A 13,895-nucleotide genomic window follows, 5' to 3' on the forward strand; every position below is an offset into this window, starting at 1 on the left:
TGTTACATGCATATGGGACTGGTATGTAGTCAGGTCATAGTAGGATATTTCTTACGTCTAAAATTGAAAATGTGGGCTCACCCCCTGATATTGGCAACAACAAAAAAATGTACACAAGTTTTTTCCACTTACAGAACTAGGTTAGGGTTTGACATCCAGGTCAGACTCACACCTGCAGGGTCCCCCATGTGAGCCAACATATGCTGAGGATGTGCACAGCTCACTGCTGCACAGCTCGGAGTAGAACTAGTTATTATAGTTAGTTGTTTTCGCTCCTAACTGGGTTTCTCAGTGTGGAAAACGGTAAGTGGCAAAACCTGAACTGGAGTGGAATGATTACTGATTGCTTTGAGAGGGGGAGGGAAAATCACTATCACTCCACATATACGCTGTTCCAGACCAGCTTTCAGTCTGTGTGTTGCTTGGTAGCTTCTCAAAGCTTGATGGCTATTTCTGATTATTTTTGTTTACTGTAGAATAAGAACTGACTGTTCAATTTTCTCTATTTGTTTTGTCTAAAACATGTTATTGGATATAATTTGTGTTTATAGAACTGTTAAAAACAAAATCACACTTGCAATATCATGGTCACAGGTGATTATTTTGAATGTAAATTTGATGACCACATTAAATTCATGGACAAAATTTAAACTGCCTTAAATGTTTCATATTTGTCACAATCCATCCAGTAGTTTGGATAGTTTGTAACAACAGCACTCGTTATACTTTCCATCAATTTACACAGTTTATAGTAGACTACTTTGAGTTGTAGCACTTAGATATGGAAAATGCATCTATAATTTTGAGACACATAACGCAAACAACAAAAACACTGAATTATAGACAGAAAATGCTTAAACAAAATGTGTTCTTTCTAATGCAATTACGTTGTAACTAACATGTTCAAGCATTTAATTATTTACATTAACTAAAGAATTTTTAAAAATCAGTAATAGGGTTCATATATTCCAAGTTTGGCTTAACAGACATAACCCTGCATTGACTGTGTCAGTTTGGGGAGTTAGACTGCAGCGCTGATCACTGCGCCTCACACTTTCAAACTCGTCATCATTTCACAACACTGAGGCGAGGAAACGAGCCAGCGCTATCAACACTGCTGCCCCGAGGGCTCTTCCTACTCAAGTCCTGAGAGCTACAGAGGAACCAGGGAATACCACTGCAAAATGAAGAACACTATCGATTCGAAAACATTTACGAGCTTTTCCTCTTTATCGTTGTGCCTCGATAAACTGGCTGACGGATCACACCTTTAATTCCAGATCACCGCACCGATGAAAATAACATCAGACACCGCAGCGTTGAGATAAAGACCTATCTTGCCTTTAGAATGATCGGAACAGGGGACATCATGCAAGAACGACAGCAGAGCTTCACCGCTAGTTTTTCATCGATGTATAGACTTAAATAAATAAAAAAATCGTATTACTGATAAAAAGCACGACTGCACGCGCTTCAGTCGGAGACCCATCCCGGTTCCGCAAAGAAACTCAACCCAAAAGTGTGGAAGAGCTCCATGCATTCAAAAAGGTGGGTTCCCGGTAATTTCTTGACAAATAACTTCTAAAATTATTTTTAAATATTCTACAGTGGTTAGTTTATGTGAAGACCTCCTCTTATAAACGGTATAGCCAATATATCGCCAGCATCTTATATAACCGATTTTGACATCATCCATGTGTTTTGGCTTCAAGAATGTTCTAAAAAGTAAAGATTGATTTTTTTTTTTTCATAATTAGAATAGAAGAACATAAAAACGAGGGTTTCAGATGTCAAGCTACTGTCACTAATGAATGTTCTTCTGCTCTACATCTAATTTTGATTATTTTAGCATCTGCCGCGCTAGAAATTATCCACACGCTTTTGATGATCAATTAAACTCACAAATGGTTACATCGGTACTGCGTTGGGTTCACAACATCATCTATATCTTCTCGTTAAAGATAGGTACCATAATGCCATATTTTGGATATCCTACCTACACTGAAGTTATTTTCTCTAATCTGAAATGAAAATACATCACTTTTACAGTTAAACTGTACATATGCATGAGGAGGACGCATCTGTTGAGATATCATTCTTTCTCAACCACTGTGCAAGCGCCATCTGTTGGACTGCAACAGCTGACTAAAAACACAACCATTACATATCTACATCCCTCTTCTTCTGGGACCTTTCAATTACCCCGACCTGCCAAAATCTCAACAAGACTATTATGACCAGCTTTAATAATTAGCTTTTATACTTTATAGATGGGAAGCATCCTACATGTTCACACAAATAAAAATAGATCGATAATGTATTTCATAGGGTGAATTCAGGTTGATTGGGGCATTTACAATAATTCACATTTCAGCAGTGCATTTTAAGGAAAGGTATATGTCTGGAAGTCTGAAATATGAGGGAAATGCAGTGACATAAAGCTTGTTATATATCACATATTGGTTTAGATGTTTTGAAAGCCCTGGGTATTGATGACAGTGATGTATGATGATGCTTAGGTGGATGCATTTGTGTTGACAGAGACAGACCACTATGTAAAAGGTGATCATACATTCATGTGCTGTTTAGTTGTGGGTTGTATAGGGCTTCTCTTCCATTTTGACAGAAGCCCCTTCTGTTTACTTCCTTTAATCAGTCTGTTATTTGTCTTATAAAGTATATTCCCAATGCAATTTTAATTAAAAAAAAATGGATTCTCTCTTTTGTATTTAAATGAGCCTTTAACATATAGGGGTTTCTAATCCTGCTCTTGAGGGTCACTGACCTGCAGAGTTTGGTTCCAACGAACCTCAATTAAACAGACCTGAACCAAGGTAATCAAGGTCTTCAGGATTACGAGAATCTTCCAGGGAGGTATGTTGAGACAAGTTGGAGCTATACCCATGTTAGCCCTTCACAACCAGGATTGAACACCCCTGCTTTAAGCCTTAAAAAAAAAAATCTTAACTACGTCAGCATTTGTGTTGGACAGTCTAAAGAAAAAAACTGTAAAAAAAACCAAAAAAACAATCATAACAAATGTAATTAAATAAATAAATAAATGATTTTTTTAGTAGCCTAGTATAAGTTACTGTTCATATAAAATTTACAGTTAGCGTATGTGTGTGTGAAAAAAATTGGACTGTTTTTCCATGACAACTTACATGTTGAAATATTGTGATTATATTTTATACGAGACAGAAACATTTTATTTATTAAATTAATTTTGGATATTAACAATAGATTATTTGATTATAATGTACACTAAACATGGTACTTAAACAGCATTGGTCATGTGACTATTCACACTGGCCACGCATGTACTTTAATTTGTAGTGGACAACTCTGTTTGAAATACACAAACTCTATTTAGACTTTAAACAATTTTATTGTCTGGATTAAGGATTAAGTGGGTTATTGGGTGAATTTGTGTTAGACTTAAATAAATGCTATTGTATTATCATGCTCTGGTAAAATATAGCTACTGTTAATATTCTAAAAACTTCTCAAATATATCCTATAGGCCTATATTGATTTAAATATATTTCACTAGCACTTTATTTTACTGTCCTGAACCCCATGTAGATACTATGTAGCCTACTTATTAGCCTGTAGTTATTACAATAACTGGGTAATAACTAGGTAGCCTACTAAGTGCACGTATTGTAAAATAAAGTGCAACCTGTGTTTCCAATCTTATTTAGATCCTGTCATAACTGAATATGTTAATGTCATGCACCAGCACAGGCAAGAATTACGCATGTATTAAAGAGTAACAAGTAGCCTATAATGTGTTCACTTTCTTGAGAACGCAGCCTACATGGCAAACGGGTAAAGTACTTTTCAAAGCAGAGGCGTAATTTGAAACTATTGAGGGGTTGGTGGAGAAACAGTGACTTCTCATTGGTGCACTTCGCAGTGTAGGCTGCGCCCTCTTGAGACTAGCAAACTCGTCTCGAAGACCGATGGCACGTTTCTAACGAGGGTTGGGAATGTGTGAACACGGAGAATACCTGACAAAAGCAGCGATATTTGTACGACGGAAAGGGCGTGCGGCATGATTTCGGGGTGTTGCGTTTCTTCGGCAACTTCTACTCAAACGGAAAGTTGCAGCATTGCTCTAATTCGCATTTCTTTACATTGCTGGTGTGAATAGGGAGAGGAGAGGAGCGCTGTCCCGTGCTGGATGGATGGTTATGGGGAAGGGAGCAGGACCATCGGCGCTACAAGTCTGCCAGTTCCTTGTTCTGTTTCTCTGTTTGTTTCCAGCAGGTAAGAAAGAAAAAAACATTTATCTTTCTTTTTTTTTTAAGTTGTAAGACTGGAAATGATGATATGTGTGTTTCTTGGCATTTAACTGTCGAAGTAATTATGCAACCTAGGTTAATTATAATCGCTATAAAAAAACTAAGAGCAGTTAAACATGTTGACGCCGACAAACGTAACTTATGCTTTGTTACTTAGCAGTTGGGTGTATTTTGTTTAGTCATGACCCAGTTACGTCTGGTGAAAGTTATTTATCTTCTCAGTGTAACATTCCTTCATAATGTACGCTTGAGTAATTTTGTTGTTCCTATAACTTTCAAGTTTGCACTACTCATGTGCATTTAAATTGACGGTGCTAAACCTTTTCGCATTGAAAAGATGCGAAAAAACAAATGTGGGTGCAAAGCTAGATTTTTGTTTTAGTTGTTTTAAATAGTCATTGTTTAAACCGTTCGATTAAAGCGTAATGGTCTGAAGGTTCGGCTTGATTCTGCTGCACTACTAGTAGTACCGCAGTGTTTCCCACAGCTCTGGCGGGGACGTGCTGTTGTGTTTGGGGGAGGGGAAGCGAACCCTCCACATCCTCGCACGACTTGTTGGGGCAAAATGTCCAAAACGATTTCACAGTGAAGTCTGTTAACACCGTTTTCAGCATATTAAAGCAATGTTTTTAAATGCAACAAATCTACAATCTACAAATGTAATTTATCTCTCTATATGTGTGTAAGGTTAAATTCACACGAAAATTAGTCTGCATTTACTGTACTGTAAATACTGGGTAGTACTACATGGACTCCATAGTGAACAGTAGTAGGAAAATACCGAAAATTGTAGTGTTGTGTTGTAGAATCACAGACATTATCTCTGTCTACACTACAGACTTGTGTTTACAGATTAGCAGCAATATTTTCATGTCCACAGTGCCATACTGACACTTAAGTTCCCAGCCTATACTGTACTGAATTATGCAGTTGCTGTCACTTTGTTTAGTAATGTTCAGTGTTTTATCTAAAAAATTTTCACTGTCATCATTATTGAGATTCTTCTATAAAGAGTATGATGTGCATATTTAGTTAACAACCTCTAAAATCACAAGTTTACCAGAGAGCATAACCACTCATCTCACCACAATATTTCAAATACCTTCCCCTTAATTTGTGTAACTTATATAGTAACATACAATCAATATGATAGTAATAGCCTATCATATAATATTAAAAGATATGTGACCTAGCCTGCATTGATTTTACTGTAAAATTCTGAATACAGCATTTTTTTTCAAGGAAATTACTGCTCATAAAATCCTGGCATGTTTACAATGTAGTCTATATCATAAGAAGATAAATCTAATGTGTGTAGAAGAATGTAGGCGCTCTCATATGATTATGGTTCAGCTGTGTTTTCCAAATGTGATACTTAATTTCTGTATATCTCATTATAATGGAATTTACAAGTGTTGTTTTTATCTGTCAAGGTTCTAGTCAGTTGTAAGTAGTGTTCAGTTTGATTTCACACCCTGTGTTCCATCTTCTTTCACATTATTTAACGCCAAACAAAAGACAATCATGCAAGCGCTAGTCACTAACATCTTAAATTAGCCTATTCTCTTTTATCAGATGGTCATAAATGCCCTTTATAGCTGGTAAGTGGAAGACAGGTCTGTCACTGAGACAACAAAGATTGGTGCTTGATCATTTGGAAACAAAGTTGTGTGTAGTTGTGACATGTCTTTGTATTTTATTTAACCAAAGAGATAATCTTTAAACAATGAAAAAACACATGATTCTAAAGCCTTCGGATTTCAATTCAACTATGTAATTCGAGAAAGGGGAATGTGCTTGAAATTGCTTTTGCCTTTGATTACGGCCTTTTGCTCTGGACAGGTGGCTATCTCATATCCAATTTGACCTGTGGAATGGTGAGACCTTCTCTCTGTTCCACCCATTGGTCCTGGAGCCAGTTTCTCTCCAGAGATCCTGTTTCTTTAAGGCTGTCCTCAGCCCCCTTTCCCTCCTGCCCTCCATGGCTGATGAAACTCTACCTAATCCCTTTACACAGGGCTAATTTATGACTCTGCTGGTTTCTTCTCAATGGCAAATTGCATTGTCTTTATTCAGAGTCCTAGGACTACACCCTCCCACACACACACACACACACACACACACACACACACACACACACACACACACACACACACACACACACACACACACACACACACACACACACACACACACACACACACAGCTACCCCCTTCTGTTAAAGCCCTAAGTGATTTTTTTTTCAGATGTGCATTTGCCCTCGGTCATTGACACCCATGGTGTTTTACTGAAAAGCCCCCCACAATCTGCTTAGCAATGCAAAGAGACAGCACAAGGTGTAAATGAGTGTGAATTTGATATGAGATGATTTAGCACTTCTAAATAACAGACTTTTGTTGGTGTGAATGTCAGTTTGAAGGCTTCCTTCCAGTTTGTCTTAATGCTATTAATTTGTGTTGCACCTTAAACTGTGTGAAATTGCTAGATATCCAACTGGGGGCTTAATCAGCATTTTTTTTAAAGCATATCCCATTTACTAATATAAAGTGATGTCATTCATGGTGAGGTAATGAAGTTAGATAAGCCTGTCGAGAGTTCATTACATTGTAACGATGCCTATTTAGATGCTTATTGCTTTACGTTTTGTATTACAATAGCTCTTAAGTGTTGAGCTTTTCTCCCCTGTGATATATACACATAATAAGAATATCCCATTAACATTTTGAATTTCACATAAAATCAAGAATTGTTGATTGGCCTACTCTAATGTTTATGTTTCATTTATTTTTGAAAAGGCAACAAGACAACAATAGCCTTGCTTTATACTACTTTTAGAGCACTTAGACTTGATGGAAGTTGGCAAAACACAGAAACTTGGAACTTGGTTGGAATGTTGTTTTCTTTTTTATTACTGATGGAATTAAAGCCTCACTTTGTCCAGATGTAGAGAGAATTCATGTGTTGTTATGAGGGCCTTGAGCAACTGCCATTCATGAACATAACATAATAACCTAAACTAAACTTAATTTAAAGGTTAGTACTGAAATAATTGAAATAAAAAGTACTATTATATGAAATGTGAATACAAAGTGAAGCCACTAAAAATAGGAAACAAAAACAGGCTATTCTTGATTAAAAAGATAATGGAGTTTGTTTATAATCAATATAAAAGCTTAATCAGTTTTGTCAGCTACTCATTTCATTTCAGCTTTGTGTAAACTTGGTTTGGCCATGCCAGTGTGTTTATGCTATCTCCCTTTTTGCTTTACAGCAACTCTGCAGTGTAAGATCCTCAAGTGTAACAAAGATTTCTGGGACTCCACCACCAGATCTGGCCCAGAAGAGGAGCCCTGCACTGCTCTGCGAGCATACAACAACTGCGTCCGTCGCACCGCCCGTACCTGTCGAGGTGACCTGGCCTACCATTCAGCCCAACATGGTATAGAGGATCTCATGAGCCAACACAACTGCTCCAAAGAAGGGCCCACAACCCAGCCTCGTGCCCGCACACCCCTGCCTCCAGTACAGCCACCACCCCAACCGGACATCCACGTTCCCTCTGATGGGCCAGAGGTGTGCCATTATGAGCGGAGTCTACCACGTGATGCTGCGCCTCCAAATTACACTCATTGCGGCTTTTTTGGGGACCCACATCTCCGCACATTCAACGATGACTTTCAAACCTGTAAAGTTGAGGGAGCCTGGCCACTGATTCACAATAAGTACCTGTCTGTGCAGGTTACGAACACTCCTGTTGTGTTTGGATCTTCTGCAACGGCTACTAGCAAGGTATGGATTTTTTGTGTCTCATATAAATAAGCAAAAGTAATTTTTAGCGTAATTCCGTCGTCTCATTTCACCAGCTGCTTTTCAGCTAGCTCAAGTTACCTATAAGGAACTTTTTTCAGCAAGGAACTAGTTAATGGTGAAACTGTGGTTTTACCAGTGGGAGGAGAAAGCAGAGTTCTTAAATGCATAGTCTAGTTAGCATTTGGATCTGTTCCACAACAGATGAAGATGTGATAAGAGGAACAACTGATGAAAGTCTGATTAATGATTTTTAAAGGAATGTCAGCAACAAAAGAGAGGTAATAACTTGGAATGTTACCAGGCTCGAGCCTTATTTATTTATTTAGTTTGTGGACTAATGTTACTATATCTGTGGCAGTCCTTGCAATTATTTGTGTGTGATTTAAGAGTTTTGTTGTTTTAAGTAAGTGCTCAGTCCATACAGGAAACTGCTGATATTTTCTCTACATTAGTTGGCCCTCATACCTCATAAATTATCATTGTTTTGCTTTACGGCTCATTGGACAAACTGGGAAGCTGCCTTAGAATTGGCCAGCTGTGGAGCCTAAGGTGAAAGCACAGGACTACAAGTTTATGTCTGCTGTCCTTTTGGCCACAGTAATTTTGTGACCAGGGTTAAATGTTTTTCAGAGTTTTTCCTCTGCAGAAAAACACAAGCACTTTGTACTCAGTCACATTAAGAAACAGAGCAATTTTCTGCCATCAAAAACCTCTAATGATTGCCCATTAAGTAGAAGGACCCACAGTTAATTCTTGTAGGAAGGGAAGGGATCATGATATTTTTGTTAAGTTGGCTGTTTTTTAATTAAATGACAGTGGCTGCGAGACAAAAGCGAATGTGCAAATTAGACATTCCAATAGCTTTAAAAAAGCTCTTGCTCTTCTGCGAAAATCAAGCCTTGGTTGGGTACTGTTAACAGGGCTGGGGGCAGATCACTGCACTATTAGTGATTATAGGGCGGTTTGGCTAAACTGAGTCTCCACTTGGACGTTGACACACACTCATATGCATTATTTGCAAGATCAGAGCAGCCTGGACGTCCCGAGGTCACATATGTGTCAGCAGTCCATTGGCCCCCTAATGGCAGCTTGCTGGAGGAGTCAGAGGTAGGAGCAGCCTTCTCTAATTAGCCCATGTGCAGGCTGTGCTCTCTAGCTGGCGCAAGTCCACTCCCTGGAGCTGAATCCGGGGTTCACAGGCAGGCTCTGAGCAGCATGAATGGATTGTCTTTGTGTCTGCATACTGAGGCCTGCTGTAACATAGACTGGACCTGTGTTTCTCCAGAGTGCGTTTACATTGGCCTCCTGTATCTTGAGCTGCCGCTGAAATGTGACATTACGAAAGCTTCTGGGCTTGGAGGGTCTGCACTACACAGTCCTCTGGTTTTATAAAGACAAGGCTCAGTTATGCAGAATGGAGTAGTAACCATCTTTTGCCACATGCAATGGTGCAAACACTGTCTGGCTGCTGTTTGTTGGCTGGTTTCGATTGAACAAATGTTGCATTTTAAATTTTGCACACTTTATTTGTTACATATTTTTCTCTAGAATCTGATTCTGGTGTTAACTAGCACATACTGTATGTTGCAATTCAGTTCATGTTTGTTTTCTGTTCCTGGCGTTTTAACGTAGTTATGTCCAAAATAATAATTCATCTTAATTTGGCAGAATCTAAATAAACTTAAAAATGATTAGTTCTCACTTGTTCTCACTCTCACTTCTTTACCACAGTTAACAATCATCTTCAAGAACTTCCAAGAATGTGTAGACGAGAAGACGTACCATGCTGAAACTGCCGATCTTCCAGCTGCATTTGCTGATGGTTCAAAGAATGGAGGGGACCGCCATGGGGCCAACACCCTGCGTGTGGTAGAGAAGGTGCCCGGACAACATGTGGAGATCCAGGCACGCTATATCGGCACCACTTTTGTAGTTCGGAAAGTTGGCCGCTACCTCACCTTTGCGGTGCGGATGCCAGAGGAATTTGTGAATTCGGTGGAGGACCAGGACAACCAGGATCTTTACCTTTGCCTGCATGGTTGCCCTGCCAACCAGCGAATAGACTTCAGTACCTTCAGAGCGCGGGCAGCAGAGAGCCACGGCTTAGGCAGGGGACGGCCAGGCAGTCCTAACCCTGGCTTCACTCAGAAGTCAGCCATGGCCAAATGCAAAGAACGTCTACCAGTGGAGGATTTGTACTTCCAATCCTGTGTTTTTGACCTGCTATCTTCTGGGGACATTAACTTCACCCTGGCGGCCTACTATGCCTTTGAGGATGTTAAAATGCTCCACTCCAACAAAGATAAATACCACCTCTTTGAAAAGGATACAATATTCAACTCTGCCTCCGAAAAATTAGGTTTTAGTTTCCTAGTCCTCATCAGCCTTGTTATCGTACAGTTATGGACCGACTTGTGTCCCATTTGTCTGTAGTCCCCATTAGACATTCTTGTTAGATGGTTGTAAGAAGCTGTATGCATGTGAAATGCTACTCTCACTGTGTTGTCTTCCATCTACCAGAGGCTGGGCTTCTCAGCTAGAGCCCGAGCTTCTGCCGAGGGCTTTCACACTTGTGTGTCTTGTATCACGCCATGGACTCATCTCTTATCATTACGTATGTTCATTCATAAGGCCAGAGCCGAAGCGTTCCTGGAGATCCACACATCTCTGCTGATCTCATAACTGCTCAATGACAGAGAAGGCAGTGCTGAGAGTTCTAAGACTCGGGTCAGATGAAACCATCCTTGCTCTCACCAGAGTGACCTGCCACTGACAGGAGTGAGAGACGGATGATCCTTTGCAGAAAGAAGAGTTTGGAGATGGTCTTCAGTTCACTTGATGCCAAGTGAGGGGTGAAGTATGTCTCCCGGAGCCAGGTTGAAGGACATGACAGGAGCTTTTATTAATGTCTCCAAACAATGGAGGCCCAGCAGGAGTTCTCTCTTTGAAGAAGCTCCAGATTCGGAAAAAGTAGCTTTCTAGTGAAAGCCCCCTGGCCAAGGCCATGTCAGACTAGTAAGTGGTGTTGTCTACAGAGGAGATTAATAGTTCATAACATCAGGCCTTTTGTATAGTTTGTCTACGTGTGTGCAAGAGAAAGATGTGTTATTGTGTGTGTGTGTGTGTGTGTGTGTGTGTGTGTGTGTGTGTGTGTGTGTGTGTGTGTGTGTGTGTGTGTGTGTGTGTGTGTGTGTGTGTGTGTGTGTGTGTGTGTGTGTGTGTGTGTGTGTGTGTGTGTGTGTTTCATAATAGCTGTATATTGCACCCAGGGTCCTAATGTAGCTCTGGTGTGGTGGTTCATGGGTCAGTAAGAAGTTTTACTGCCTGCCAAGAGCTCTTTCCTACATTTTAAATATAAAAAGGGGTGTCAAGCAGACTTTAAACTACACTCGTACTGTTTAGGTGTTAACATTTTGAAAAGTATTTATTGAATTAACTCCATTGTCAAATTAGGTGTTCGGACACACATTTTCAGGCACATTGAGAATAACTTTATTCACAAAGTAAATGCCATTGAGTCTGAAAAAAAAATAATAATAATCAAGCCATACAATAGTGTGGCCCAAGACAGAGTTGTCTTTGAAAATAGCAAAATTGCTTCCGATAAACATTTTCAATAGAAAAAAATATCCATGTAATTTTGCAGTAGGTAACAATCAACATATATATCCAGGAGAGAGCCAAGTTTCTCCATACAATATTTGCAGTTTGAGACGGGACCTACAAGGCAGATCCATCAATCATTCTTTCTGTTTCTTAAAGAGCAACGCCTTGCTCTCCATTTCAAAAGGGTGTCGACGTGGCTGTGCTGTAGGCCCCGTTTAACTCACAACTCTGTAGATCTGTGAATTTATGGCGAAGGCGTTTTGCCAAAGAACAAGCCATGGTGCCAACAATTTCCCAAACAGCTGAATTTTCTCTTTCTCATGGGGCCTTTGTGGTTCACTTAAGTATTTAGGCTCAGACCAGATGTCCTGATTGTGTCTAATATTGGAAGGTGCTGCTAACTACAGTGTGGTGGATGGACCAGTGCAGGAGCTATTGTTTTCATCTGCCATGCATTTCTTCTGACATTTAAAATGAGGGCATTCGCTCTCCAGCTATTAGCAGGCTCAGGATTACTGACAACTCAGTATTGTAAATAGCTGTAGTAGTATTGGCGAGCTAAAGTCACACGATGCATAGCACCACTATTTTGAAGAGTGAAAGTGCACCCTTGATGGCCGTAATTATTTCATAGGCCATGTTTAGGGACTGTTGGAAAGGTCTTTGTGGAAGATGAAGCTCACATAACATCAATATGTCTTCTGTCACAGTTGTCTCTTACCAGTGTTTGATTTCTCTTAGTGAAAAGTTTAAACTTTAAAGGTATGGTTTAGATGTTAATTATACATAAAGAATCCTTTGAGAGACTTCACAGTAATTTATTCTTACACTGTAAAGTTTTGCGAGCCTTACTACTGCTAAGAAAGCTTGTGTTAGTGCAGTTCATGGCTTTAAAGAGACATCTGAAAGAATACAAAATGATTGTAATGATTTGTGTTTAAGTGTGCTTGTGTTGTCAGTGCGTTTTGGATTTATATGTGTAATGTGACATGTATATACGTTTGTGTGATTTGGCAAATACTATTTTGTGCTGTTTTTTTTTTTGGTACATCAGACGGTGTAGTGAAATTTACCTTTAAGTTTAAAGGGATATTGTGTACACACAAACACCACAAAAACAGGATAAGGGACTTAGTACGACCTAATTTGGGAAAAGAGTAAAAAGGAGACATCACCTTTCTAAATACTAGGTAGGAAACGTGTGGCTTGCGTTGTTCATGTGTTGTTTATTACAAAAGCACTTTGTTTTTATTCTCTTTAACCTAGCTCTTACATGGTTTTAACTTGATGGTGAAAAAGGTTATCCGACTTGTAACGCTAAAGAAAAGTGGATAACTTTTTCAAATGTATTAACTTTGAATGGGAGATACCAGACAGCTTAATCTGTTTTTGTATGTAGGACTAAAGCAGTGCACACACCACCTGTAAATACTGTAAATTATTTATTGAATAAAAAGTAAAGTGTCATGTTGATTTGTTTTTATGTGTGGGTTTTTGTATTCATGTTTGACTATGGAAGTTACCACAGCACAGCATTAGGTTTTTAGTCCAAGTATGTTGGGCCAAGACTGCCACCTGATGGTATAATGGGTAAATGCTGAAACATTTAAAGACTACATAGATGATGATAAATCGTATCTACAGAGGTCAGTTCATTACTTTACCGTTTTTGAGAGGTATAAAACTGCATAATTAGCTTAAACATACTGAGCAGAAAGATTCACATGGGTTTTTATAGCAGCAGGTTTTGTAACTAATTCGATATGATCTAAAACACGTGATTCGAGTAGATGGGGACCTCACTAGCACAATAACTTTATATTTATTCCTTTTTCAATTTAACTTTTGGCAAAATTTAATTTTGATTTTAAAAAGTCCTGAAAAATTACAAAATGCTGAATAAGTAGTGAAGTCTCCCCTCAGCTATCCATACACGTGTTGCTCGAGCGAAGCGCGCGAACAGCTGAGACAATTCTTTTAATATTCAACATTGATCTGCCTGCATTGACACTATTAATAGCCATGTTTCCATCCTCTTGTCAACCGAATTATCTGAAGTTCGGTAAAAAAAAACTCATGCGAATAAAGCTGGTGAAAGTGTGTTTCCATCCAACGGCTTTAAAGCGAATAAAAAACTGTACGTAATGACGTCACATGCTGTTTTGCGATCA

At 39.1% G+C, this 13,895-nt stretch overlaps 1 protein-coding gene across 1 annotated transcript; it reads left to right on the top strand.

The window, feature by feature from the left end:
* The first annotated feature begins 1,050 nt into the window (after nucleotides 1-1,050).
* On the top strand, nucleotides 1,051-13,197 carry rgma (repulsive guidance molecule BMP co-receptor a). The gene is made up of 4 exons (XM_077194401.1): nucleotides 1,051-1,548; nucleotides 4,157-4,272; nucleotides 7,580-8,097; nucleotides 9,850-13,197. The coding sequence occupies exons 1-4, from the start codon at nucleotides 1,535-1,537 to the stop codon at nucleotides 10,549-10,551; spliced, it is 1,350 nt and encodes a 449-aa protein (XP_077050516.1). The 5' UTR covers nucleotides 1,051-1,534; the 3' UTR covers nucleotides 10,552-13,197.
* The last annotated feature ends 698 nt before the right edge of the window (nucleotides 13,198-13,895 follow it).

This window comes from Siphateles boraxobius, unplaced genomic scaffold (genome assembly GCF_051911475.1).
Source record: "Siphateles boraxobius isolate OS27281-9 unplaced genomic scaffold, OSU_SipBor_1 32, whole genome shotgun sequence".
In the NCBI taxonomy this organism is placed as follows: Eukaryota; Metazoa; Chordata; class Actinopteri; order Cypriniformes; family Leuciscidae; genus Siphateles; species Siphateles boraxobius.

What these genes read in the sequence shown, in the direction of transcription:
- rgma (XM_077194401.1), top strand. An exon ending in TCTCTGTTTGTTTCCAGCAG is followed by an intron (nt 4,273 to 7,579) that starts GTAAGAAAGAAA and finishes TTTGCTTTACAG; the next exon opens with CAACTCTGCAGTGTAAGATC. An exon ending in CTGCAACGGCTACTAGCAAG is followed by an intron (nt 8,098 to 9,849) that starts GTATGGATTTTT and finishes TCTTTACCACAG; the next exon opens with TTAACAATCATCTTCAAGAA.